The sequence below is a fragment of the Vicugna pacos genome, chromosome 1, assembly GCF_048564905.1.
Source record: "Vicugna pacos chromosome 1, VicPac4, whole genome shotgun sequence".
NCBI classification, from domain to species: domain Eukaryota; kingdom Metazoa; phylum Chordata; class Mammalia; order Artiodactyla; family Camelidae; genus Vicugna; species Vicugna pacos.
In genome coordinates this window covers 20,058,350-20,084,098 of record NC_132987.1, presented here as the reverse complement: position 1 = coordinate 20,084,098, position 25,749 = coordinate 20,058,350, and the positions used below count along the sequence as shown (strand labels likewise).

General features: G+C 46.9%; 1 protein-coding gene across 8 annotated transcripts in view; it reads right to left on the bottom strand.

The window, feature by feature from the left end:
• Positions 1–25,097, bottom strand: part of PXYLP1 (2-phosphoxylose phosphatase 1) — a 66,431-nt gene extending 41,334 nt beyond the window's left edge. For 2 of the 8 annotated variants that reach the window (XM_072958313.1, XM_072958312.1), the window contains exons 1-3: positions 24,326–25,096; positions 23,724–23,878; positions 22,456–23,164 (exon numbers count right to left, since the gene is read on the bottom strand). Coding sequence is in view for 1 of the 8 variants with exons in the window: in XM_072958338.1 (XP_072814439.1) it covers positions 24,326–24,332 (7 nt within the window). In the remaining 7 variants the exon portion in view is untranslated. Of the gene's footprint in view, positions 1–22,455; positions 23,165–23,723; positions 23,879–24,325 lie in introns of all 8 variants that reach the window. The other 6 variants (XM_072958321.1, XM_031678421.2, XM_072958332.1 and 3 more) reach the window with 5 other exon arrangements.
• Positions 25,098–25,749: the final 652 nt, after the last annotated feature.

The window sequence follows — 25,749 nt, the reverse complement described above, 5'->3', positions numbered from 1 at the left end:
ACTGACTCCAAGGAAGCCCACCCCTGAGGGAACTAGACAACACACCCACTGATGCCCACTCCCTTCCTGGAGTCCACTCTGGGCAAAAAGACACTGACCTCCAGGTCGGAGCAGGAGGAAGGCCCAGGAGCCAGGCCACCAAGCAGTGCCAGATTGAAGGACAGGCCTACTTGGTGGACTGAACCTCATTTTCTAGGGTCAGGATTCTATCCTTTCCCAGAACCAGCTTCCTGCAGGAATATAAGACAGGAGCAGACCCAGAGGCCTCCCTGCCCCTCTCAGCAGGGGCGACACTTTAAAGGAAGCCTAGAACCATGCAGTGTGCCTCTCCTGGAACATTCTACACTGTGCCCCACACTGACCCTGCCGGGCACCTCTCTCACCCACGTTACTCTCCTCCTGAAGAACAGCCTGTCTTCTACCTTGGACTGGTGAGGGGTGATGTAACCCATGGCAACGTCATGCCCAGATGGGACTCAGAGTGCCATGTGCACCTCCTGGCTATGGGGTCACCAGTGGTGGGGTCATCAATGCTGCCCTGGACAAAGGCAGCATCAGGCCCTGGGCTCTCCTGCTCTGCTTCCTGGGCTCACAATGACCTGTCACACCCCACAAACCCCATCACAGGTCCCAGGCCTTCCCAGGACATGGATTGAAGCCTTTGGGCTCAGGGGTCAGTTGGCTAAGTCAAGAACCCTTCTTGAACCCTCCCTGAGCCCCAGTTTCCCCATCTATGAAATGGGTATAATCATAGGGTCCATCTCACAGGGTGTGTCAGGGATTAATACGTGTAAGGGACATAGCCCAGTACTGGGCTCCTAATAAGCTCTCAATAAATGTTAGCAGTGACTTCTCTCCTGGCTTCAATACCCACCACCCACATGGGAGGTACTCACCCTACTGCTGCCTCGTCTCTGCCCCCGACAGAAGAAATAGAATGCCTGCCCTGGGAGGCCATGCAGAAAAATTCAGAGTTTGAAGAGGCTTTAAACATCCCTAGTCGAGGTCCCTAGTCTGACCAGAAGACAGGCCAAGGGTAGGTCAGAACTGGCACAAGGCTCCAGGCTGCTGAGGGATCCCAGTTCTCATGGCTCCCACCCCTGCGGCACAATCAAAGAGTGGCAGCCAGCACTCTGTCATGCTCTTCCTCTTCATTGTAGAGACACATATGTGGCCAACACTCTGAACTGTCCCCCAGTGTCTATTCTCTCCTTCTTACTAACAGAATCCTTGAGGTTTTAGCCACTGAGCAGAGATAGTTATTTCTCAGGCTCTCTTGCAACTAGTCATCATCATGTGATCAAGTCTGGCCAGTGAGGTGTGACTGGAAGTAACACATGCAATTCTCAGTCAAAAGGCAGCTGCCTACCCTGCCCCAATCTGCCCTCCCTTCTTCTTGCCTCCCAATGCTCCAAAACACTGATGTGGGGGTGAGCCAGCTTTCTCAAAGCCCAAAGAGACAACATCCTTGTGGATGACAGAGGAGAAGCCTGGATGGCCCCTGGAGGAAGGCCACTCATCTCCTTGACCACCAACCAGCTCAAACTGTTTGGAGAGAGAAAGATCAATCTCACAACCTTTTAAAGTCACTGTTATTTCATTTCTGTTAAAGCAGCCACAGCAATATCTTAATTAGAACTCATCACTAGCTCTAAAGAACAATGGTCCTCTCCACGGGGGCTCCCTCAGTAGAGTGTGATGGATAAGCACATACATTCATGTTGAATTGCATTAGGCAGAAAAACTTCACCACCGACCAGGCTGAACATCTCACTTAGATGTGATATAAATGAGATATGGTCATGGTAAACTTTGTTGTTTTTGTGGGGGGTTTTTTTGTTTGTTTTATCGTAAACAATTCATGGACTTACAAAGATGGTTTGGCAGCAGGTAATAGAAAACCCTGCTAACGCAAAGGGGCCCGTCAAAATTCTCATATAACGAGTCACGGTGTTAGGAACTGCTGCTCCAGGGTTGCTTAATTCAGCAACTCAAGGGCATCATGAGGAAGCCAGGATCTTCCCTTCTCTGGATTCTCTGCCATCCTCTGTTTGTGTCTTGTCTCCAGGATGGTGCCCCTCAAGTGTCACAGATGGTGACCACTTTCCCCAGCATCATCACACTTGGCAACACTCAGAGGCAGAAGGAACAACCCTCCACATTTCTACTGGAAGCAAGGACGCCTTTCCCAGAAACCCTCCAGTGGACTTCCCCTAATGCCTAACGGCCAGAACTCTGCCCAAACTGATCACCCGCACCAGGAATGGACCAATGAGGATTCACTTCCTAGCAGAGGCCCACGCAAGGAGGGTGATGGTGGAGGCCTGAACAGAATCAGAGTTCTGTTAGGACGGAGGGAGGGAAGGGATGTCCGCAACAACCCACAGCTGGAGAAGATCTAACAAAACAGTTATTCTGGAAAAAAAAAAAAACAAAAAAAAAAACCTCTCAAACCCACTCATCTGATGACAGTACCAGCCTGTTTCAGATCTAGCAATCACAGCACATACAGTCATAATTATATGTTTAAAGAACATCAGTGCTGGTTTGTTCGGGTGCAGTTCAGTGACAACCAGCAGAGCAGCTCCCCTCAGCCTGCCGACTGCAAGTTCTACCGACAGCACCTTTTATTCCATATCTCACATGTGCTTAAATATGCAGCATGAATTATTTATCTACCGCTTCTTTCCAAAAAGGATTCTGAGGCAGATAATCTGCAGATTTAGTGTTTTAAATCCCTGAAATACTGAAGTTCTCCCCCAGCCTTCCCCGCATTTGTAACCTACACGTTCGCCCTACTCTCCTCTTTGAGGTGTTCTTTCCAGCTCGACAAAGGATAAACTTGTCAGGACTGCTGATCACTTCTCAGAACCAGAACAGACTGAGATAACTAACTCAGCAAGCCAGAATTTCCACTTTAATGTACTCTTCAGTGATTTTTTTCCCCTGATATTTGGGGAGAAGTCTGGGTCCCACCCAAATTTGCTGCTTTGCTCTTTCTTGAGTTCTAGAAGCATCACATCTGAAACTGGCATGCTTATTTTAGAAAGTCAAGCACAAGGATAAGTACCTCAACAACCAAAAAAAGTAGAACATGCAGTTGGCGTGCTTTATCCACCACAAAGCCACTTGAAAAATATAGCTGATTTATTTTATTTTGCAAGCAAACCATGTCAATTAAAAGTTCCTTAAAATGTCAAGGAAAGCACAAAAGGACTACACACAGGCAGGGCTGTAAAACCAGAAATATAAGTGGTGTACAATGGAAGATTTGAGTGATGAAGTCCAAATTTTAAAGGCAAAAAAAAAAAAAAAAAAAAGCTTACAGGATCCTGAGATTCACAGCTGTTCAAAGTGAATCAGGCACATGAAAGGGCAGGTTGCCAAGACCAGTTATGCGTTCTGAAAGCTGCATTTTCTATGTTAACAATACTACATGGAAATAGGACTTTGCCCTGGACATTTACAAGAACAGAGCACTCATCCATGCAACTGATCAAGGTGTTTCTCCCAGGAGGCCTTTTTCCGGCTGGAAGCACACTCGCCTAGAGCCTCGTGCCCGCTGCTGGCCCACACCATAGCCTGACGGCATCGAGGCGTGGGGCCCTGGGCACTCTGTGGGTCATCATCACGGCTGGTACTGGTGGGCAGGAACTCCATGCCCCGAAAATATTTAGAAAACTGCTGGGTGATTGATTCAGTGGGAGACTGGCAGCATGAGTGTCAATACAGAGTGAGCCCTCCTGCCCAAGGAGGTGGTCGAGTGGGCAGCTGCCTGCAGGGGGTCCTTGTGGAGGGGTTGACATGGGTGACCTCTCAGAGCATCCATGTACTGAGATCCAAGGATTCTCTGATTCAGATGTTTTAAGATGCTCTCAAAACTTTTCCTTTTTGTCCTTCACACATATAAAGAGACAGAGAGAGCAAACACAGAGCTAAGACCATAGTCACATAGAATCACAGACATTTAGCTTAGACATTAGGAAGGAATTTGAATTGCTATTTAATCCCAGCTCCCGTCTGATGAGGTAGAGAATAACATTGTAATAAACACCATTTAGCTGATTCAGCTTAAAGTTGCAATGAATCACAAGCCTCAAAGTCAATGGTACTCATACACACAGTGGTGAAAAGTTAAAGGTTTTCCTCTAAGAGCAGAAACAAGACAAGGATGCCCACTCTCTCCACTCTTATTCAACACAGAGCTAGACGTCCTAGACAGAAAAATTAGGCAAAATTAAGACGTAAAAGGCATCCAAGTCAGAATGGAAGAAGTAAAACTGTCTCTATTTGCAGATGACATAATGTTATATACAGAAACCGCTAAGGATTCCACCAAAAAAAAAAAAAACTGTTAGAATAAATGATTTCAGAAAAGTTGCAGGATACCAAATCAACATACAAAAATCAGTTGCATTTTTATACACTAAAAATGAACTATCAGAAAAAAAATTAAGAAAACAATCCCATTTACAACTGCATCAAAAAGAACAGAATATGAGGAATAAAATTAAATAAAGAAATGAAAACTATAAGTCACTGGTGAAAGAAAGCAAAGATAAAATAAATGGAAAGATATTCCATGCTCATGGATTGGAAGAATTAATGTTGTTAAAATGTCCATACTGCTGTAAGCAATCTACACATTCTATCAAAATTCAAATGGCATTTTTCACAGAAATAGAGAAACAATCCTAAAATTTGTATGGAACCACAAAAGACCCCAATTAGCCAAAGCAATCTCAAGGAAGAACAAAGGTGGAGGCATCACACTTCCTGATTTCAAGCTACATTATAAAAATATAGTAATCAACACAGTATGTTATTGGCATAAAAATGGACACATAGATCAATGGAACAGAACAGAGAGCCCAGAAAGAAACCCATGCATATATGATTAATTAATTACAACAAAGGAGCCAAGAATAAACAATGGGAAAAGGATAGCCTCTTCAATAAATGATATTGGAAAACTGGACTGCCCCATGAGAAAGAATGAAACTGGACCCCTATCTCAGACCACCTACAAAAACTGACTCAAAATGGATTAAAGAGTTAAACGTAAGACCTGAACCCATAAAACTCCTAAAGGAAAACATAGGGGGCAAGCTTCTTGACACTGGTCTTGGCAATGACCTTTGGATTTGGACACCAAAAAATAAAGGCAACAAAAGCAAAAAATAGACAAATGGGACTATATCAAACTAAAAGGCTTCTGCATAGCAAAGAATGAACAAAATGAAAAGGTAACCTATGAAATGGGAGAAAATATTTGCAAATCATATATAAAACTAGGGGTTAGTATATAAAATATATATGAAGAACTCAATAGCAAAAAAAAATCTGATTAAAAAATGAGCAGAAGAACTGAATAAACATTTTTCCAAAAAAGATATGCAAACTGTCAACAAGTACATGAAAAGAAGCGTCATCTTTAGTCATCACTAGTCATCAAGGAAATGCAAATCAAAAGCACAATGAGATATCACTTCACACCTATTAGAATGGCTATTATCAGAAAGACGAGATAACAAGTGTTGATGAGGATGTAGAGAAAAGGGGACACTTGTGCACTATTGTCGGAATGTAAACTGGTGTAGCCACTATAGAAGATAGTATGGAGGATCCTCAAAACATTAAAAATAGAACTACCATAGGATCCAGCAATTCTACTTCTGGGTATGTGTCCAAAGGAAACAAAATCATTACCTTGAAGAGTTATCTGCACCCCATGTTCATTGCAGCATTATTTATAGTAACCAAGACATAGATCTATATCTACATCTATGTACACATATTACACTTTCTTTATCCATTCATCCATCGATGGGCACTTAGGTTGTAGGTACACACACACACACACACACACACACACACATAATGGAATATTGTCCAGCCACAAAAAGAAGGAAATCCTACCATTTGCAACAACATGCATGGACCTTGAGGGCATTCTGCATAAGTTGACAGAAAAAGATAAATATGGTATGATCTCACTTATATGTAGAATCTGAAAAAAACTCAGAAATGGAGAACAGATCAGTGGTTGCCAGAAGTGGCAGGGGTGGTGGGGTGAGTGGTAAGGAAAATGTGTAATGGTGGTCAAAAGGTACAAACTTCCAGCTGTAAGATAAATAAGTTCGTGGGATGTCATGTACAGCATCGTGATTATGCTTAACGATACTGTATTGTACTGTATTGTTACAGTACTCTATATTTGAAAGTCTCTATTAGATTCTCAGTTTTCATCACAAGAAAAAAAATGCATAACTCTGTGAGGTGACGGATATTAACTAGACTTATTGTGGTGATCATTTTGCAGTATATACATCAAATGTTATACATCTTAAACTAATAGAATGGTTTTTCCTTTATATTTTTTAATTTTTAACATCTTTGGATTTGCAATGTTGTATCAGTTTCTGGTGTACAGCACAGTGATTCATTAATACATAAATATATATTCTTTTTCATTACAGGTTACTATAAGCCACTGAATATAGTTCCCTGTGCTGTACAGTAGGACCTTATTGTTTATCTATTCTGTACATAGTAGTTTGTATCAGCGACAATCCCAAACTCCCAGTTTATCCCTCCCACCCCCCTTTTCCCTGCTGGTAACCATAAGTTTGTTTTCTATGTCTACGAGTTTCTTTCTGTTTTTGTAAATAAGTTTGTTTGCGTCATTTTTTTAGATCCCACATACAAGTGATTGTTCGTTTTTCTCTGATCAACTTACTTGACTTAGTATGATAATCTCTAGGTCCATCCATGTTGCTGCAAATGACATTATTTCATTCTTTTTTATGGCTGAGTATAAACTAATACAATGTTATACGTTAATTATATCTCAATAAAACTGTAGAAAAAAGAAGATAAGATATAAATTGATGTTGAATAAATATGAATATACAGTGTTAAAAAATAATAAATGAAAATAACCAAAAGAAAAAGGCAAACTTGAAAGTCACATGCTAGTAGAGGTAGAGCTTCTACAGGACTGGGTCCCCAGATCTGTGTGGAGCAGAGGTCCCATCCCTTTCATTCACGCCCATCCTTGACACCATTGTCCTGGAACCAAATTAGATCATTTTGTAAAGGAAAAGTAATCTATCGTGTTAAGCCACTGAAATTTGGGGGTTTATCTGTTAGCGCAGCTTAGCACTGATCTTAACAATCACTAGTCCATATACACAGGCTTTGATAAGGATTAAGCAAAATGTACGTGAAATACCTGAATCGCAATAGCTCTGAAATGGTTAATTCCTTTCTGTTCATGAGTCTGCTACCCACCTGAAAATACACCAGTAAAATCTTTTTTTTTACTATTAGGAATATTTAAATGTACAGATTGGGGCTAACTCCTTAAGCTTACTATCAGGCAACATTTTCGGAAGAGTTTTGACTATTTACATCTTTAAATCACTCTGTGATGTGGAATCTGATGCTTGCCTTGAACCCTAATTTGAAGCCGAGAGAGGCAGAGATCTAAGAATAAAGACAGCCACCTCATTCAGTGGATGGCAGGCCTTTTCAAATTTTCCACAGTGAGTCATACCTGTAATCTACTAGGTGTTCTAAAAAAAGAAGTCAAAATGCTTAATTGGAAACGTGAACAAAGATGCTGTCCCAAACCAAGTGCTTCTGAGAATGCCCAGCACTGGGACAGCCACCATCCTTGTTCACAGACCAGTTTCCACAAACTTAGGTTAAATGAGCAAATGGTTATTCCTGTATTCTCATCAGAAAATTGAGTTTCTAAGTATGACTACGAAACGGGGCAAAGAACTATCCTATAATATTTAGAGGTTTGTTTCTTTCATAGTCATCTTGCACAGTCTGTTGTGTTGTTAAGTTGGGCATGATCGTGTATGTAACAGGGTTTCAAAGTGGTAGGAATGATTTCAGTAGATCGTGTTCAGTAACAGTGCTGTGAACTGTTGGTTATGGAGGATTGGCTCTGCCCAACAACCCCGTGATGCCTAACCTCAGACTGCCATGTCACTGATCTGGTTATGACTGACTCAATCAGGATGGAGATCCCTTTCCTCGTCTCAAGTTAGGAACATACTTGATGTCTTCTCTTGTAAGAAAATAAAGCATTCTAAGAGATTACTTTAAAAACATAATGCAAAACCTTGTCGTCCCCGGAAGGAGCGTCTTCTAAAATTTTCCCAGCAGGTGGTCATCAGAACTCTGGCCGGCAAGTTGCATCCCCTGCCCCTCCTGCCCCTCCACCTTTCCCACCTTGCTGACTCCTGATCATCCCTTGGATTCCAGCTCAAAGATCACTTTCTCAGAGAAGCTGCCCTTGAACTCCCCTGTCTACATCAGCATCCTGTCTGATACTCTCAAATCACCCGTATTTCTCCTTTGTGACACTTCTCAGGACTATCATTACATAACCAACCATGCTGAAATTTCTGGCTGGCTGGCTGGCTGTCTCCTGTGATTGAGTGTAAGCTACCTGACAGTTGAGATGGGGTCTGTCTGTTCACAAGCGTGTCTCCAGCACTGGACAAAGCCTGGCACACAGCTAGCCGATGGCACGTCAGAACATTTCTGGAGATGGACAATATTTAGCTCATCTGCTTTTACTCACAACATTCCTGACATGAAACATGTGGGATTTTTTTTCTCTCATATCAATCATTCTTCCGATTCTTCGGACACCAGTTAGGTATCCCACAACTCAGCTCGATTCTGACACTGACCACCCTGACTTAGCTTCAGACCCCACAAGTTTAAGGGCTCAGTCCCAAAGGCTGCCCCCACTTCAGATGCCAGTCGCAAGTCTCAGCCCCCAGGTTGCCCAATTCTGTCCCACTTGGCTACAAAGTCGGGGAAGAGGGGTTCCCACAAGCCCTCTACTTTCAGGTTTGATGATTTGTTAGAACAACTCACAAAGCTGGAAATAGAGTAAGTAACTCTGTTACTTCCTGTAGATTTATGATCAAGGATACAGCTTAGGAATAGCCAATAAAAGAAATGCACAGGGCCACGTACGGGGCAAGGGCTCAGAGCGTCCCCCCTCTCTTCTGGCTCGGCCACCCTCCTAGCACCTCTATGTGCTCACCAACCTGAAGTTCTCTAAACCCCACTCTTTAGAGGTTTTATTTTAAAAATTTTTTTATTGAAGTACAATTGGTTTACAATGTTGCATCAATTTCTGGTGTACAGCTTTTAATTTTTAAAAAGAGTTTTTTATAGAGGTTTTATGTAGGCAAGATTGACTAAATCACTGACCATTAATGATGGAACTCAACCTCCAGCTCTCTCCTCTCCCCTGCCTGGAGGTTGTGTGGGGTGGATCATTACAACTCTTTAATCAGGCCTTGGTCTTTTTGGCACCCGCCCCTCTACCAGCTACCTGTCATCTCATTAGCATATAAAAGACACTCTTCACATTCTGGAAATTCCAAGGGTTTTCGGAGCTATGTGCCAGGAACCTGGGACAAAGACCAGATATTTGTTTTTTTAATGATACCAACAGCCAAACCCATTATTAGAAGGTGCTAATCCTTAGAATTCCCATTAATACTGAGCTAGAATTGGCCTCTAACTACCAGCCTATCCTCCACCAGGCTTTCCAAATTCACTCACACCCTGGGCATCCTCACCACACAGACCCCGGGGAACCAGAGAGGGGAGAGGCCGAGGTCCTTCTTCGTGATGACACAGCAGACAGCAGTCGGGGGTTGGGGGGGGGTGGCGCAGCTAGAATCTGAAGCCAGCTCCCCGACCTTGCCAGCTCCATGCAATCCCCATCATACCACACTGCCTCCTGCGTGTTTTCACCCATGTTAAATGCTCTGGAAGCTTCATAATCCCTCCATCCAAACAACAACAAAGAAAGCTGGGCATTTTTCATAATGGAACATACGAAACTGGTGAAGCTTCTTAACATTTAACACATTGCGTTCAATATCTATATAGAACAGGAGCTCAGAGAGCTCACAGTGACAACTTAGGCACCTCCCTGTCAAATACCTAAGGGGTGAGCCCCTGAGAAAACATCTAATTCAGATTTTAATTTGGTTCCTATTTACTGGATAGATCCTGTGTCAATTCTCTGCAGAGGTTTCTTCCCTCTTACTGATCCCCAGGGTCTTTGGAGATTAAGGACATAAATAAACTCTAGGGGATTTACAAGAGTTCAAAAAGATAACACCTCCCGAACAACTGAGCTTTTGAAGACAGTGAAATGACTGGGAAAAGAAAATATGAAAGTTTTAATGTGACTTAATGTAAAAAATGAAAAAAAGGATACAGAACCATGTACTGCATGACGTTAATTCTTTTTTTTTAATGTGTGTATGTGTACGCTTGGAAAACTAGGATGGGAAGAAACACAAATTTTAAAATGCCATGGCATGTCTCACTCTTCAGATTGCCAAAAAATTAAAGATTGCGCATCTCTAGCGAATGCCGATCTCAATAGGGATGAATTCTTTCACGCACTGTTGGTGAGAGGGTTAACAGGAATGGAATTTTGAAGTATTTTGAATTTATTGTTGAAACAATAAATACACACCGCGTTTGCCCCAGAACTCCATATTCTGGGTATCTATTCCCCCAAAATGCTCACTCATCTGTACAAAGCAGCAATAGGAATAATTATAAAAATGTGAAAACAACTGAAATGTTCACGTGGATAGAAATGGCTCAAAATTAGTTTGTCCGTACAATGCAACCTGATTCAGCCTTAAAAGAAAGAGGTAGATTTAGCTTTGGATGTGGACAAACCTCCAGGAGACACTGCCCAGTAAAAACTAGATGAGAGTGCTGGAAACAGCGTAATAGATACAGAAGAATCTCACGTAGGTAAAACACACATTTGCATATCTCAGCATACATATGGGAAGTTTAAGACAATGTGCAAATTTACAGAAAAAGGTCTAGAAAGGGACAGCCCCCCAAATGAACAGCGGTAGACTTTTAATTTTTATTGTGGACTTCTCAATATTTACTCACATATTTGATGCTTTCTTTTTATAACATGTTGGGTACCCATATTAAAAGATTAATAGTGACAGAAGAAAATGTTCTATTGCTAAATCAAAACAGCAAGCTATAATAGAGCACGTACAGTTTGAACTCAATTATGTCATAACGAAGCTATGTTACAAAACTGGCCGGAGTGGTTTGAAACAGGTAAAAGTGGGAGTTTTCATTGTTTACTCTTCAGAATTCTGAATCTATTACTATTTTAAAAAAATGAATACAAGTAACAATTAAAAAACACAATGGAAAGAAAATACGCCCTCACTATTATGAGTACTTATAACTGGGATTACGTCTTATTTTCTTTAAAATCGCAAGACAGAAAGAAGACTGGCTTCCAACTCTTTAAGCAGGTGGTGGGATCCTAGAAGATTTCTTTTCTCATTTGTAATTTTCTGCATTTTCCACGTTTTCTTAAGTAAATATGTCTCACTTTTCAAATCAGAAAAAACGAAAGCTGTAAAATTTACTTAAATTAGGTTTAAACAATGTTTAACTACATTAGTCACAGGGTGGGTATGTGATCAATTATAGAGAGACCAGTGGTTCTGGAAGAGCACCCCATTCAAAACTCAGTGCAACACGGACCCTGATGTGTAAGAGAGATAAAAGCAGAATTTACTAGGAGGGGCCTCAGGCCCCAGGCAGCAGAAGCCCCATCACACTGCAGAATTCAGGGTTCCAGGAACACCATTAGGAAATGCACTGTAGAGACATTCCCTGGGGCTGCAGGGAATAGGGGCGGTGGGTAGGGGTGGATTCTGCTAGAATGGTCAGAGAGGGCTTCAGGGAAGAGGCAGAAACTGCGTTAAAACTAAAAGGGCAGGGAGGACATCGGTGGGCATGCCTGATGTGAGCAGGTATTTGGAGGAGGATAAATGACGTGTGCGGCGGTACAGAGACGGGGGCGAAGCCCACCCATCCCTCAGCTGTTGACTGATGACAGCCTTTACACGGTGACTCATCAGTGAACGGGGTGGAGAACGGTTGGGACCAGATTAGGTTCCCGTAGGAGGAGGGAGCCACAGAAGGTTCCTAAACACATGCATGGCAGGATGAAGGCAGATTACAGTAACATCACTCATTTCTACACCGTTCACCCCACTCTCAAGATATAGCAAGGTGCTGGCAGCAAGAAGACAGACAACTTTCTAGGCCTTGAGCTCACTGTTAACTCAAAGTCTTGTGATGGTTGTGCTGCATGTGCTCAGTGCTATCCTAGAAGTAACTCATATTCCAAGGGCAACAGGGAACCCCAAGCCAAAGCTCACGGTATGTCCCTGGGACTGAGATCCAGGCCACTTCCCAGCTGTAGCACCTCAGGCAAGGTACGTACCTTACCTCCCTGAGCTGCAGTTTCCTCACCTGTAAATACTGATTCAATTATTCATTCAACAAACATTGACTGAGCATCTGCTATACACCAAGTGCAGTCCTAGAAAACTGGACATAAGTGGGCACCAAGTCAGTCCAAAATTCCTACCCTCATAGACCTTCGTTCTAGAGGAAGGTAAAATCACCCACTTTCTGAGGTTGCAGAAGGAATTAGATGAGATATTTCCTGGAAAGCACTTAGGGCAGTAATGCTTCTGCACCTAATTCCAATGTGTGTGGGATTTCTTCCCCACAACACCAAGCAATTCTCAACACCAGCTGGGTGTCCTACCATTCAACTCAATCCTGACCCTATCCACCTGAAAAAAAGCCTGAGATCTCACAAGTTAAGGACTTAATTCCACAAGATTACCCCTTCACCACTCCAGATGCCAATCGTAAATGCAAGTTGTCACCTGTGCTTCTAACTGGCTATGGATTGGAGGTTCCAACGCCCTCCTCTCTTTGGGGGCCAATTAATTTTCTAGAGTGGCTCAGTGAACTCAGGAACATTTTACTTACCAGATTACCGGTGTATGATAAAAGGGTATGATTCAGGAACAGCCCGATTGAAGAGACGCCTATGGCAAGGTATGAGGGAAAGGTCTCGGAGTTTCCATGCTCTCTCCTAGAACGCCACTCTCCCCACATCTCCACGTGTTCACCAACCTGGAAGCTCTCTAAACCCCGTCCTCTCGAGTTTTTAGGGAGACATCATTACATAGGCATGTCTGATTAAGTCACTGGCCACCAGCAACTGATTCAACCTCTAGTCCCCCCTTTCCTCCCCAGTGGTCTGGAGCGGGACAGAAAGTTCCAAACCTCTAATCATAAGTTTGGTTCTCCTGGCAACCAGCCCCCATCCTTAGGTTACCTGAGCGCTTTCCAAAAGTCACCTCAATAACATAATAAAAGACATTTATCCCTAGGGTCTCTTCCAGGAAATTTCAAGGGTCTTAGGAGCTCTGTGCCAGAAACAGAACAAATACATATTGCTTACTATAAACCACAATATCACAGGTTGTAACGATCCTCCTCCTAATTTAATTAATATGCATGATCTCTACTGCACTTGGCACCAAAAAGGTACCCAGTAAACACCCAACAAAACAAAAGGACCCAAAAAACACATCTACAGATTGAGATTGCCCTACCTGGAAACAAAGTGCCCCACATTCAGCCCTGCGCTTGGACTAGCAAGAAGGTTCCTCTCTGCACCGCACCCCCCAGCACTGTCAATTCCACCTTAACAAACACTGCTGGGAAGGGAGAATGATGGAAATCACCCTTGGGGCCATTCATCACAATGCAGGCAGCTGACAGCTATTCTAAACCGTGGCTCAGCCCTCTTGTCCTCAGGGAGATGAGCAAAACTCTGCAGGCTGATGAGACCTGACCCCTTCTCAGGCAGCGCTGACCATAGTCCTCACCAGCACATGAGGCCCAGATGGACTGCCCCATGAGATGACCCAGCCCCTCCAATCAGGCCCATGGCAAGGCCAGCCCTCACTTGGTGGATTTCAGCATTCAGTGTTCATTTCAATGTGCTCACAGGGTGGGTAACAGACACAACCAGAACATACTTTACTCTGAGCCAAGTGACCAGAAGTTTTGGGACGTGTTGAAAGGAGAAAAAAAAAAAAAAGTAAGCCAACTTTAGAATCTCATCCTTGGAGTTCCAAGAAAGCGTTCCACCAAAAATCAAGCTGGCACATATCTTGATACGTAATGACAGATTCAGCTTTCCTCACCAACTGCATGCTGGTGTTCTGGTGCCAGCCTCTATTTTTATAGCCTGAGTAATGCCTGGGCAAAGGACCAGACAAGAGTTGGAGACACAGGGACGGGGCACGAGAGGTGATAGCATAAGTAATGGGACCCACATCCTACTCGGCCTCCAACAGCAGACCCTCTGGAGCAGAATCTGGGACAGCAGCCAAGCTCTCCGCAGATTAGGGCCCACCCTCCTCTGCAGCCTCACCCCCTCTCACAGCACAGACCCTGAGTTCCCCTGGGGATGGGGCTTTATCTGCCTTGTTCCCTGCTCTGACCCCAGGGCCTGGAGCACAGCAGTATTAAATGGGAGCATGACCACACCATCCCACCCCAACTCCAGCACACTGGACCCCTGGCCATTCCTCCAAACCCCAAGCACCCCTTCTCCAAAATCAGCATGTGTACCATTTCACTCTCTTGGCCCAGATGCCTTCTTGATCTTGTTAACTCTCACTCATCTTTAAACTCAGCTCAAATGCCACTTCCGTCTGGGAGCCTTCCCTAACCCCAAGGCTGGATGAGGTCCCCCAATATCAGGCAACCACAGCCCTCCCACAACATTCATCAACACCCCAGGCTCACGGTCAGCTTCCCTACCTACCTCCCCCAGGGCTGGGTGGACACGGAGCTAAGTAAGCAGCAGGTGCTCATTAGGTGTGTGTGGGAAGAAGGGAGGGAGGGAGGGAAGAAAGAAGGGCATCAAGAAGGACGCTGTGGATGGAGAGGCACCTGGCACTGAAACCTACAACAAACTGAACAAGAACAAAGCGCTGGAACCCAATAGATCAATGAAGCATTCACCAATGTTTACAGAGGAAAAAAAAAAATAGCAGGAAGTGGTGGGAAAATATTTCTCGATGGATTCAGATGGGAAGCAGAGGTCACTGTGCTGCAGCCTCCCCTCCCCTCTGGGTGTTGGCTGGGCTGGGGGCTGGAGAGGAAGAGAAACTTTGGGAGGCTGGGTAAGTAGGGGCACTTGAAAGGCTCAGGGGCAAGGAGCTCTCAAGGGCTCAGAGTTCTGAGAGGCTCCTCTGGTCTTAAGGAGGCTGAAGGCCATTTCTTCTGGAGTAACCTCCAAACTGCTGAGGCAGATCAACTGGGACTCATTCCCTCAAAGGTGTTAAGAACATGGTCTGAGTCAAGAAAGGGATAATGAGGATTTTCCATTGTCCTGCCGGCCCCGGTCCCAACGGGGAAAGCAGAAGCCAGGATTTAAGACAGGTGGTCTGGGAAGAAAGACTATTTTTGGCTGGAGCTTTCTTAGCACAGCATTTTATTCCCAAGACAGACAACCCTCCATTGCCCACTCAATATTCATTCCTTTCTCTTTGCTAACAGAATCCTGATTTGGGAGGGACAGTGTGGCAAATAATGCCAATTAACCCTGAAACCCATCTCCTCTTCCACCTAGGCACAGGGCTGGACCACATTTCCCAGCCTCCCTTGCAGGAGGTGTGGTCACGTGACTGGGCCCTGGCCAGCGGAAAGTCGGTGGAAGTAATTCTCCATCTCCAAGCCTGGCCCAAAAAATCCTCCTATACACCATCCTCCACGCTCCTCCTTCTTCCACTGATTGATGCAAAAAAGTGTGGGAGACTCAAGAGTCTGGCCCCCTGAATCACCTTTTGGAAAAGACTTCCCCATACCCCTACTTTGTCAGGAACAGCCATTTTGGACTTTGTGTGAGCAAAAACTAAATGTCCATCATATTTGAGTCATTAAACGTACAGCTGACCCTTGAATGACATGGGTCCACTTAAAGGCAAATTTTTTTCAGTAGTAAATACAGTACTAAACAATCTGAGGTTGGTTGAACCTGCAGATGCAGAACTGTGGATATGGAGGGCCAACTATAAAGTTACATGCAGATTTTTCACTTGCGGGAGGGGGGTCAGCGCCCCAAACCCCTGTGTTGCTGAAAGGTCAACTGTATTTGGTTTGCTTGTTTGAGCAGTAAGCCTACCTACCCCAGGCAGCAATGTGCCCTGCTACATACTCATATGGCCCTTTTAACTGGGAGTGGTCGTGGGACACAGCTCTGGCCATGAAACGTCAAGGGAGGTCTGCTGGATGTTTGGGCGAAAATGTCTGCTTTCCTGATAAAAGGTACCCGTATGGACGGCGCCTCCTTCCTGCAGTAGCCATTTTGTCATCATGAAGAAAATAACAGTGTCAGTCCAGACAGACATCAGCTGCCGAAAGCAACGCCAGCAACCACCCACCTTCAAACATCTTGTTACATGAGAAAAATAAACCATTATTTGCTTAAGCCACTAAGGTAGGGCTTTCTGTTACTTGGCAGCCAAACACAATCCTCACTGCTTTGCAACTACTCGTTCATTCATTCACCTAACCTTTATTGAGGCCCATTTCATGTCAGTTCTTGCATGAAGGGCTGAAGATTCAGAGATGAGCTGGGTGTAGCCCCTGCCCTCCAGAAGCTCCCAGTCAAACGGGGGAGACAGGCTCATCAGCAGACAATCTGAATGCAGTGAGAACAGATGCTGTGATGAAACACGATGTCCTGCGAGGGTGTGAGCACTGGGTGGTGGGTGGGCACTGAGGCAAGGAGTCCTCAACTCCCTTTCTGCCAGTGGGCACACAGAGCAAACACCCCTTAAGTGAAAAAGCAAGTAACAATGCTACGCTCAGCCGAGCCAACTGCAATTACTTACTGCACATTGAGTTGCTAAACACCATCAATTAATGCAGCTGTTTCAAGATAATCAGCAGTCATTAGAGCAAGATGCACAAGGGGAGAATAGAAAAAAATCATACGCCACTAAACGCTAACTTAGAAATGCTGGAAATTATGTGAACTGAGATGAGGCAGGCTGGCTTAGATTCTCCTGCCTGCTGACGTTAGAATCTCCTAAAATACACTTTCTTTCTCAAAGACACAGTAATTTTTCACCTTGAAGACAGCCCCCCAAAAATCAAACGTCTATGCCATGACCTTCAACCATAAATGTCCAAGCTTCGATTTTCAGGTCTGGGTTTCCATTAAGAACAGCAATGGAGACAAACTGGCGACAAAAGTCGACCCCGTCTGGGAAATCAAGAGGCAACCAAACCAGAGAAATGAGAGCAGCTGGGGAACCATTTGGAAGCTAGAGAAAAGGTTTTCTTCCTTTTAACTCAATGCTGCCTACACACAAATAAATGTGTGCGTATGCATGTGTGTTAATGAATGGGCATTATTCTCCACTTCTTTGCTTTCCAAGCATGGGGAAAGCATTTTAAGAGAAAAAGACAAAGCCTCATTGACTTCAAATTCCAGTAGTTGAAAAATGAATAAAATAAGCAGGCTCCCCATTAAGAGAATTGATTATCAGGTTTCCAGTCTGACTGCTGACTTCTGAGTACAAAGAATTCCAGTGTGGAGCAGAGGGTGTGCTAATCACACAAGGCAGAGGAGCACTCAGGTTCTGAGGCAGGGGTCCCAGGTTTCTCTAGTCCTCAGCCCATCACCGGAGGCCATCACAGGATGGCAAGGGCTCGCTGGGCAGGCTGCCACGCTGGAGTTTCTCTGTCAGACACACAGAGCGAGGGAGGGTGAGGTCTGAGGAGGAAGGACCTCCCTTTCCAGGACCAGTTATTAAACCCAAGCCTATCAACGGTTTCCCAGGGACCTTCAGATCAAGAAGGGTCCAGCTCTGGCAGACACAGGACCCATGGTTGTGTTAACAGCACCACAATGGCGTCACTTGTGCTAAAACCTGGGATACCAAACCTAGACGTAGGTAACACCTGACCTAACTGCAGTTTCAACCTTCCCAGCAATGCAATCTTAACTGGCCAGTCTGGGCTTCTCTAGCCAGCACCTGTGAGGTCATCTGTCACGTGGGTCCTGTCTATTCCCACTCCCTCAAAGGAAGCAGAAGTAAACAACATGATAAACCCTCACCCTGTGCACAGAAGAAGGTGATTGGGCCAGAAACAATCCTTTGTTTTCTTCCCCCCCCCCATGAGTGCCCTTCTATTACTAGATGGCATGCTGCCCAATTCATGAGCCAGCATTGAATAAAGCCAATTAGATCTTTGCAGTTCCTGGGTTGAATTTTGGTTTTTAGCAGCAGTCTGGCCTTCTGCCTCAGGCTAGTCCCCTGCTTGTCCTCAGGAGCAGCCGTGCCATTCCTCACGCAGAGAACTGGGTCTCTGATGGTATCGTGGGCTTCCAGAGTTGCTGAAGAGCCAGCCCAGAATAGTGGTCAGGAAGTTCTGTGCTGTCACCCAGGACCAAGAACAGTGCTGGCAAATCAGGTAAGTAAACACTGAGCTTACCGTCTCTTATCACGCCTCCCACTAATAACCCGAGGCCAAGAGTTGTGGTTAAAATATGAACAACCAGCATGTGTCAGATGCAGGCCAGTCAAACGAGTGCCTGTCTTCAACAGCCGGCAGGGCCACGTCGCCAGTGTGTACTAGCCGAAGATAATCCGCTGCCCTTCCCCCACCACAGTCAACCCTTTATAGTCCACGCCCGGGCCTCTCAGGGCCCATAACAGGTGGCCAAGAGCAGGTGGGTGCCCGGGGAAACGCCTGCAGTATCATTCATGTCCTTCACTGTGGACTGAAGTACAATGTCCTCTGTTCCATGAGGATGGAGGCTATGGGTATCTTATTTATCCTATTATATCCATCATCTCAGTGTAGTTGGTTGGTACCAAAAACATTTTTAAATGAATGAACAGTAAAACCAGCTTAACACAGAAGCACTCACCGTGCGCCTAGGCACTAAGTCCTTGTCATGTACTGTCTCATTTCAGCTTGACAACAATACCATGAGGGAGGTATTACCATCACCTCAGTTTTGCAAAAGAGGAAGCTGAGGCACAGAGAGGTTAAGTACCGTGTCCAAAAGTACAAGCCTAATAGCAGTAGATCCAGGATCCAAAGCCCGTCTGGCTCCAGAATCTACACTCTTAACCACCGTGCTGTGCTGAGGACACAATCTCGGGTACTTAGGTATTAGGAAGTCATCATCAGAGAACCCCGGACATATCCACACACCCTGAGAAACCCTTCCAGGAGGTTTCTGGTGGTGCTAAGCCCACACTGTTTTTGTTTGTTTGATCTGCAGGACATTTTAAAGAAAACCAATGCCTACTTTCATCCCCAAGAAGGAGACTACCTGCAATTTTCAAATAACTATGTAAGCACACTGACTTATCAAGCAACTGTAGCAGGCATTTCTAGGTACATAGTATTTCTCTGCTCAAGAAATCTGAATAAGCTTTTTAAACATTCTGTGGTCTAATGTCCCCAGCTCTAAGAAGATCCCAGACTTGCTAGACAGACTGAACAAGATCATGGACCACAGCTGCCTGTTTAAATGGTAAGCTACTATATAAACATAACACATGATCATAATAATTAAAGTATTTTGGGGGGACAGGGTATAGCTCAGTGGCAGAGTGTGTGCTTAGCATGCACAAGGTCCTGGATTCAATCCCCAGTACCTCCATTAAAATTTTTTTAAAATAATAATTAATATATTTTGATATAACAGATCAAAATATCTACACACATCAATCTACACTTGTCAAAATTCCATACTTGCATATACTTGTATGGAAGTTCCTATTTATATCTCTCCACATTTCTGTGATAACGTACGAAGCTTAATTTATTTCTGTAATACTGTGTCCCTCCATTAGTACTTCGGAGCTTCCAGACATTTCTACTATAACTTCAATAACTTTTCTCTACCTTAATCCAACTACTTCTTTCATTTTAGAAGAAAGAGTTAACAAGGCAGTACATGTTTTATTCTAACTTCAGATTCTTCTGTATTAGCACATGACAAAATTAGCAAGCAAGGGCTTCATTTTACTTTATAATTAAAAGGCTCAAAATGATACCGCTTTACCTCTGAAGGCCTGATGTTTGGTGTTCGAGCCAAGAATGAGGTGGGTCTAGGAAAGTAAGCTGTGGTTTTTGCTTGTTGGAAAGATACATGTCTCCATATAATTGAGGGGTAGGACAAACAGTATTCAAACTATTTGTAAATTTAGTGTAAATGATGACTCTAACCACAGACAGGAGTGGAGAGGAGGGGGAGGCGGTGTCAAAACCAGGTGCAATCATTTTCACCTTGATCTGTTCTTTAAAGCTCTGGTTTCTATGCTATTGAAGGCTCTAAGGAAGTCAGTTATGCGCAGGGGCAGAGACAGTGGTTAGCAGATGACAAAAGTATGCTTTATAATACAGAGATGTAACGCATAAGTTGGGGAAATGACTATGCAAATACAAACAGAATTTTCACGTTCCTACAGTTGCTACCATTAGATATGTGAGTGCTTGAGCTCTCCTCCACCCTAGTATCAGCACAGAAATGGCTCGACCAATGTGAGTAGTGCAGGAAGGTGGGGCTGGGGGAGGAGGAGGAAGGAGGGACCGGGATGCAGGGATGAACCCTAGATACTTCTTGTGGACTAGTTCCTGCAGCCAGGAAGCAGCCTGGAGGATGTGGGTGAAGGCTGCCTCCCGGCAGTGGGAACTAGTCCACAAGGCTCCTCCAAGTTCTTTTTCAGTGTCTTTTAATCATGAGCTTCCTCTATGCTTCTGCGACTGCTCTTCTCTTCATTTCTGATGGCCCTGTTCCTTTTTCAAAGCCAGTGGCTTCCCCAAGCAGGGCCCAAGAAGATTCAGAGCAGCCCTCTGGTTCCAGGGGTGGAGTCTGTGGCTCAGGCCACCCTGGCCCTCCTGCCTTTTGGACTCAGAGCAGACCCTGCAATTCATTCCCAATTCACAGGTGCCTCCTCATGGCTGCCCTGCAGTACCTCCCAGTTGAGGGGCCTTAGAAGGCCCGACTGTATCTGTTAGGATGCTCAGCAGGTTCAAGAAGAGTCCCTAGGAGGCTGCTTCTGCGAAAAGGCCTACCAGAAGGAAGCTGTCGCCTCCTCTTCACGTACTAAGTGCAGATGCACACACCCTCCCAGCTGCCTCTTTTTGCCATGCCCCTGGGTGCTCCCCGCAGCATCTCAGGTTTGAGCTGGCTCCCCCGGGGCCGGACCGCAGAACAACGTCATCACTCAAGTCACTGTTTCCAAAGGGGCACAACCCTCATCCAAAAACTTCAAATGGCTCAGTGCTCTCCCACCTTGCTGAGTTCAGTCCTCACCTGGCTTTCAAGGCCTTCTAAGAACCAGAATGGTGGGCCCAGCACCCATTTTTCCCATCTCAGTGACTTTGCTCCTAATGGTAACCCCTCTACCAGAATGTGGGCCCACGTCCTTATGCACCAACCAAGAACCCCATCCCAGGGCTGAGGGCTACTTTCCTAAATTTTCAAGACCTTAACTATTCTCCCATCCTTTTTCCTACCCACTCCAGATCACAAGTTCTCTCCTCCTCCCTCCCGCCCTCTCTCTCTCCCTTTCTCTCTCACATACAAAATGCAGCATTAATTAAACCTCTTTTAGAAAACAGATTTTCACCAGCTGCAGGAGTCCTGGGTATGAGCGAGACGTGAAGCCAGAGACAGGCTGAGTGAGGAAGATAAGCTTGTGACAGCTGTGAATGAACCTGTGGGCAGTGCAGCGTCCCACATCCAAGTGACATTATGAATTCCAGCCCTTTCCAGGTTCCTAAAAAAAAAAGGGAGCATAGGTCGCTCCCACTCCTTTAGCCTCTGGCTATTCTCCCCCGGGCTGGCCTTGGATAGAGGCAGGAGAACTGGACTTTCCTCCCTCTGCCAGTGAGTCAGTGCCGCCTCCCACAGACAGAAACACCTTCCTCAAACAAGCCTCCCTCCCCAGCACAGCAGCAAACCATATTGCCAGAAAAGTGCAAGAAGGGGCGCTCCCAGCTTTCCCCAGGGTGGATAGCCCCACTGGGGTGAAGATGCTGCAATGGGAAACAGCCAGCTGGGCTCCACAGGTGGCTTCCCCCATCACGCGCAGGGATGAGGGATGCTGAAGGCGGCTGCGGGCCACAGCTCAGGGCCCTATACGTTAAGCTGTGGAGGACTCATCCCTCAGCAAAAAGCCTTAGTTCCTCAGAGTCCTCATCACCCTTTCACCCCAATTATGGGATGAGAACAGCTGCTTTTCTTCATGGACATTCTGAGGTTAGAGGCCCAGTTGTCAAAGCCTGACCCATAAATTGAGCTCTTTGTCCCAAATGCATACAAAAATGAATGTCTCTACTGAGATAAAGTATTTCTTAAAAATATGATGAATTTAAGAATAACCTTTTTGGAAACAGTGTAGCACAATGGAAAAACATGGATGACAGGCTTAGACTGGATTCAGGAGGGAGACTCACTTCTTTACTAGACAAACACTGAGTACCTACCACTTAGAAGGTGCCAGGCTGGGTGCTGGGGCCACAGAGATGGTTCCACCCCATCTCTGAAGGTGCTCTTGGCCAGTGGGGCATCTGATAGTCAACAACTCATCACAGAGCAGCGTGGCGAGGGCTGAGGTGATACCCACTGGAATTTGTGGGCACTCAGAGGGAGCCTACTGAGCTCCCGTGTGACCCTGGGCTAATTACTTATTAATTCACTATTCAACAGTAAAAGAATATTGAAGTAATTACTATTCAAGCCAGTCACTCAAAAGAGTTGCAGATACTGCAGTTCCACAAACCATCCAAATGCAGTGCTCCAAAGGCGAGGTGGCCCATCTACTCCCTGGGTGCCCCAAAGTAGCCTCTCACGCATCCGTGAGGGTGGGCTGGCCAGGAGCTAATCCCCAAAAGAGCAGAACCTTCGACATGCCCTTTCTTTGAAATAGGCAATTAATTTAATCCAAGACATGAGAAAAGCCAGGACTTCTCTTCATGCGCTGGCTTTCTGGATGTCACCCTGCATCTCCACCTCTCTCCGGGGAACACGAGGCTTTTCAAACCATCTGCTTTAAGCCCTCTTCCCACAGACGTCCAGACTGAGAACCAACACCGCTGAGCAGGAGTTGTTCCCAAGTTCCGTCCACAGTCACGTCACGTTTGCGAGGCTGGCTGGGCACTGCCTGCTCTACAGTCGGGTTCACCCGCGGGCCTTCTGCAAATAGCAACAAATGTCCCCAAGTTGTGGAGCCTTCTTGAGGCTCTCTTGGCCATCCACCCCACACCTCCCCATTCCCACGAGATCTGTTTCCACATCTGTCCTGATTTTACTTTTTGAATGCTTACGAAGCATTCTTGTCTTCCCACGAAGGCACGCGCCACCCAGGCGGCGATAGCCTCCCTCCCCACGAAATGCCCCGCCGAAGCGGGAAACATGGCTCCGCACCCTCCGGCACCGTTAATCCTTTAACCACCCACAGGTCCACCGTGAAAGACCACTGCAGCCGCAAAGAAAGCAACCAGCTCTAAGCACATCCAATTTTGTGTGTGTGACAAAGCCAGCTTCTTTAAAAGATTGCGAGCAAAAGCAACGCCGTTGGGGGTAAACCACGCAGTTAAGCTGAGCACCCAGGAACGGTAACGCGCGCGTGGAGCGGCCCCTCCGCGGGGCTCCGGGACTCCCGGGGGCGCCCCGCGCAGGTAGCTGACGGGCGGAGCTGGCCCCACCCCCGAGGAAGGCCGCGGGGAAGTTGCCGCCGCCGCCACTTCCTTACCTGGAGACCAGCCGCCTCGGAATTGCTGGGGAAGGGGGATCCTGGGAGCTCCAGTTTGGGCAGGAATCAGGCGGCAGGAGTGCGGGGGCCGAGCGGGAGCGGGCTGGAGGGGCGGGGACGCGGATGGAGGCAGGCGAGGCAGGCGAGGCGCGGAGCTGGAGGTGGAGAAGCAGGAGGCAGCGGGGGTTAGGGGAGGCACCCGCCGGGAGGTGCGGGGCAGGGGCTTGGGGAAAGGGTGGAGGAATCGTAGGCCGGGTTAGGGGGCGCTGGGGAAAGGAAAGGGAGCGGCAGATTAGGAGGCGGGAGCAGGGATCCCGACGCTTGGGGGTGGGAGGTGGCTTGGGAAGAGGGAACTAGTCGGGGGCTGGGGTCTGGGGAGAGGGCAGGGATGCATGAGGAAGCTTAGTCAGCAGGTTCAGACCCCGTGCTTGGAAGCCCGCCCCCGACCCCCCAACCCGTCTCCCACCGGAGACACTGCCGGGCGCGTCCAGAGGACCCCCTAGGTCTCCGAGCCCTGCACCCCGGGAAACTCGCCCGCCTCGAGCCTCCGAGCCGCTCAGCCTCAACTGCAACCACCCCGCCGCGGCCCCCGCGGCACTCACCGCCCATGGTGCCGGCCGGGCCCCGGCCCCACAGCTGCGCTCCGGGTTCGGCGCTCACCGCCTGCTCCGCCCGGCGCGGGCAAAGCGAGGGAAGCTCACACCCGCCTCAGAACAGCGCGGCATCCCGCAGCGCCCCCTACTGCCCTCGCTGCGCCCTGGGCTCGGCCCGCCCCGCCTCGAGCTCCGCCCCGGAGGCGGCGATGCGGTGCGGCCCCGCTGGCCCGAAGGGAGCGGAAGCGACTGCGGAGAAGACACTGCTTGGAGGAGGCCAAACACAGGCCCCAGAGACGGGCCAGTCTGCAGAGATCCTGGCGTGCGAAAGCCAGGGTCACGGGCACCCTGAGTGCGCCGGGACCGCGGCCACCTCGGGATCAGGGATTGCGTGGACGCACGCCTAGACGGCGGTGCACCGACACCGCCCGGACCCGGGGACCTAGTGTGGGTGCCTGTGGGTTGTGTGCTGGGCTGGGCGTGAGTGTTTGGGGGCCGCCACTGCCGGGTGACTGCTGCCGCGTGGACTCAAACTGTCACAATTCTCACCACCTTGCTGCCCCACCCCCTAGCCCACTCCACGTGTCCCTTCCTGCTCCTACCACATCCGGCCCTGTGTGTCAACTCTAGACCTCGATGCTGCACTCTGGGGAGGTCTGGGCAGCCTGCCTCTCCAACCCATCCCCACCCCGTGGCTCTCAGCGTTCTCGAGTTACTGGAGAACCATAGAGCACTTGAATGATTCGGTAACTCCGTTAGACACCCGTGAGGCGCTCAGTTGAACTTGATCTGATGCGGTATTTGGGGGTCATTTCTTTCAAATGTCGGGTTTCAGCTGGTGGTGATTCCTACCTGATTTCTCCGCGCGAGATGATCTCGCCAACTGCGACTGTCAAGAGAGGACTTTGGTGTCAGAAGTCTACTGTGACCCCTACGTGCCCCAGCACAACTGGTCTTGCGCAAAATAGGCTCATGAATATTTACTATTGACTTTCCCGGCGCACTTTCTGAAGGAGTGTCTCACTTGGCCTCTTCTTTCACTCCTGTATTGATGGCTCCCAATCCACACTCTACACCGAGATATCCCATATTTCTACCTTTTCTCTGGTTTTCTGCCTAGAACTTTCCATCTTAATTCAGCACTCCCAACACCAAATTCTATCTTCCCAGCTCTTCCCAGCTCCCAACCTCATCTGCTCTTATGGTCTCACCATTTCTGTAGCCACTGGGATGCCTTCCTCACCTAATGGCTCAATGCCCTTTATAAGCCTTTGCTTATAAACCTGCCTTTCTCACCGCATTCCTGAGATGCCAGGCTGTCCTCAGCTGCTTCCTGCCCTGACCACTGACACAACCCCTCCCAGTCACGAACTGTGCCTCCCAGCACAAAATTGTTTCACTGTCCCCTTTAGCATCACTCCAGGCTCTCCCAC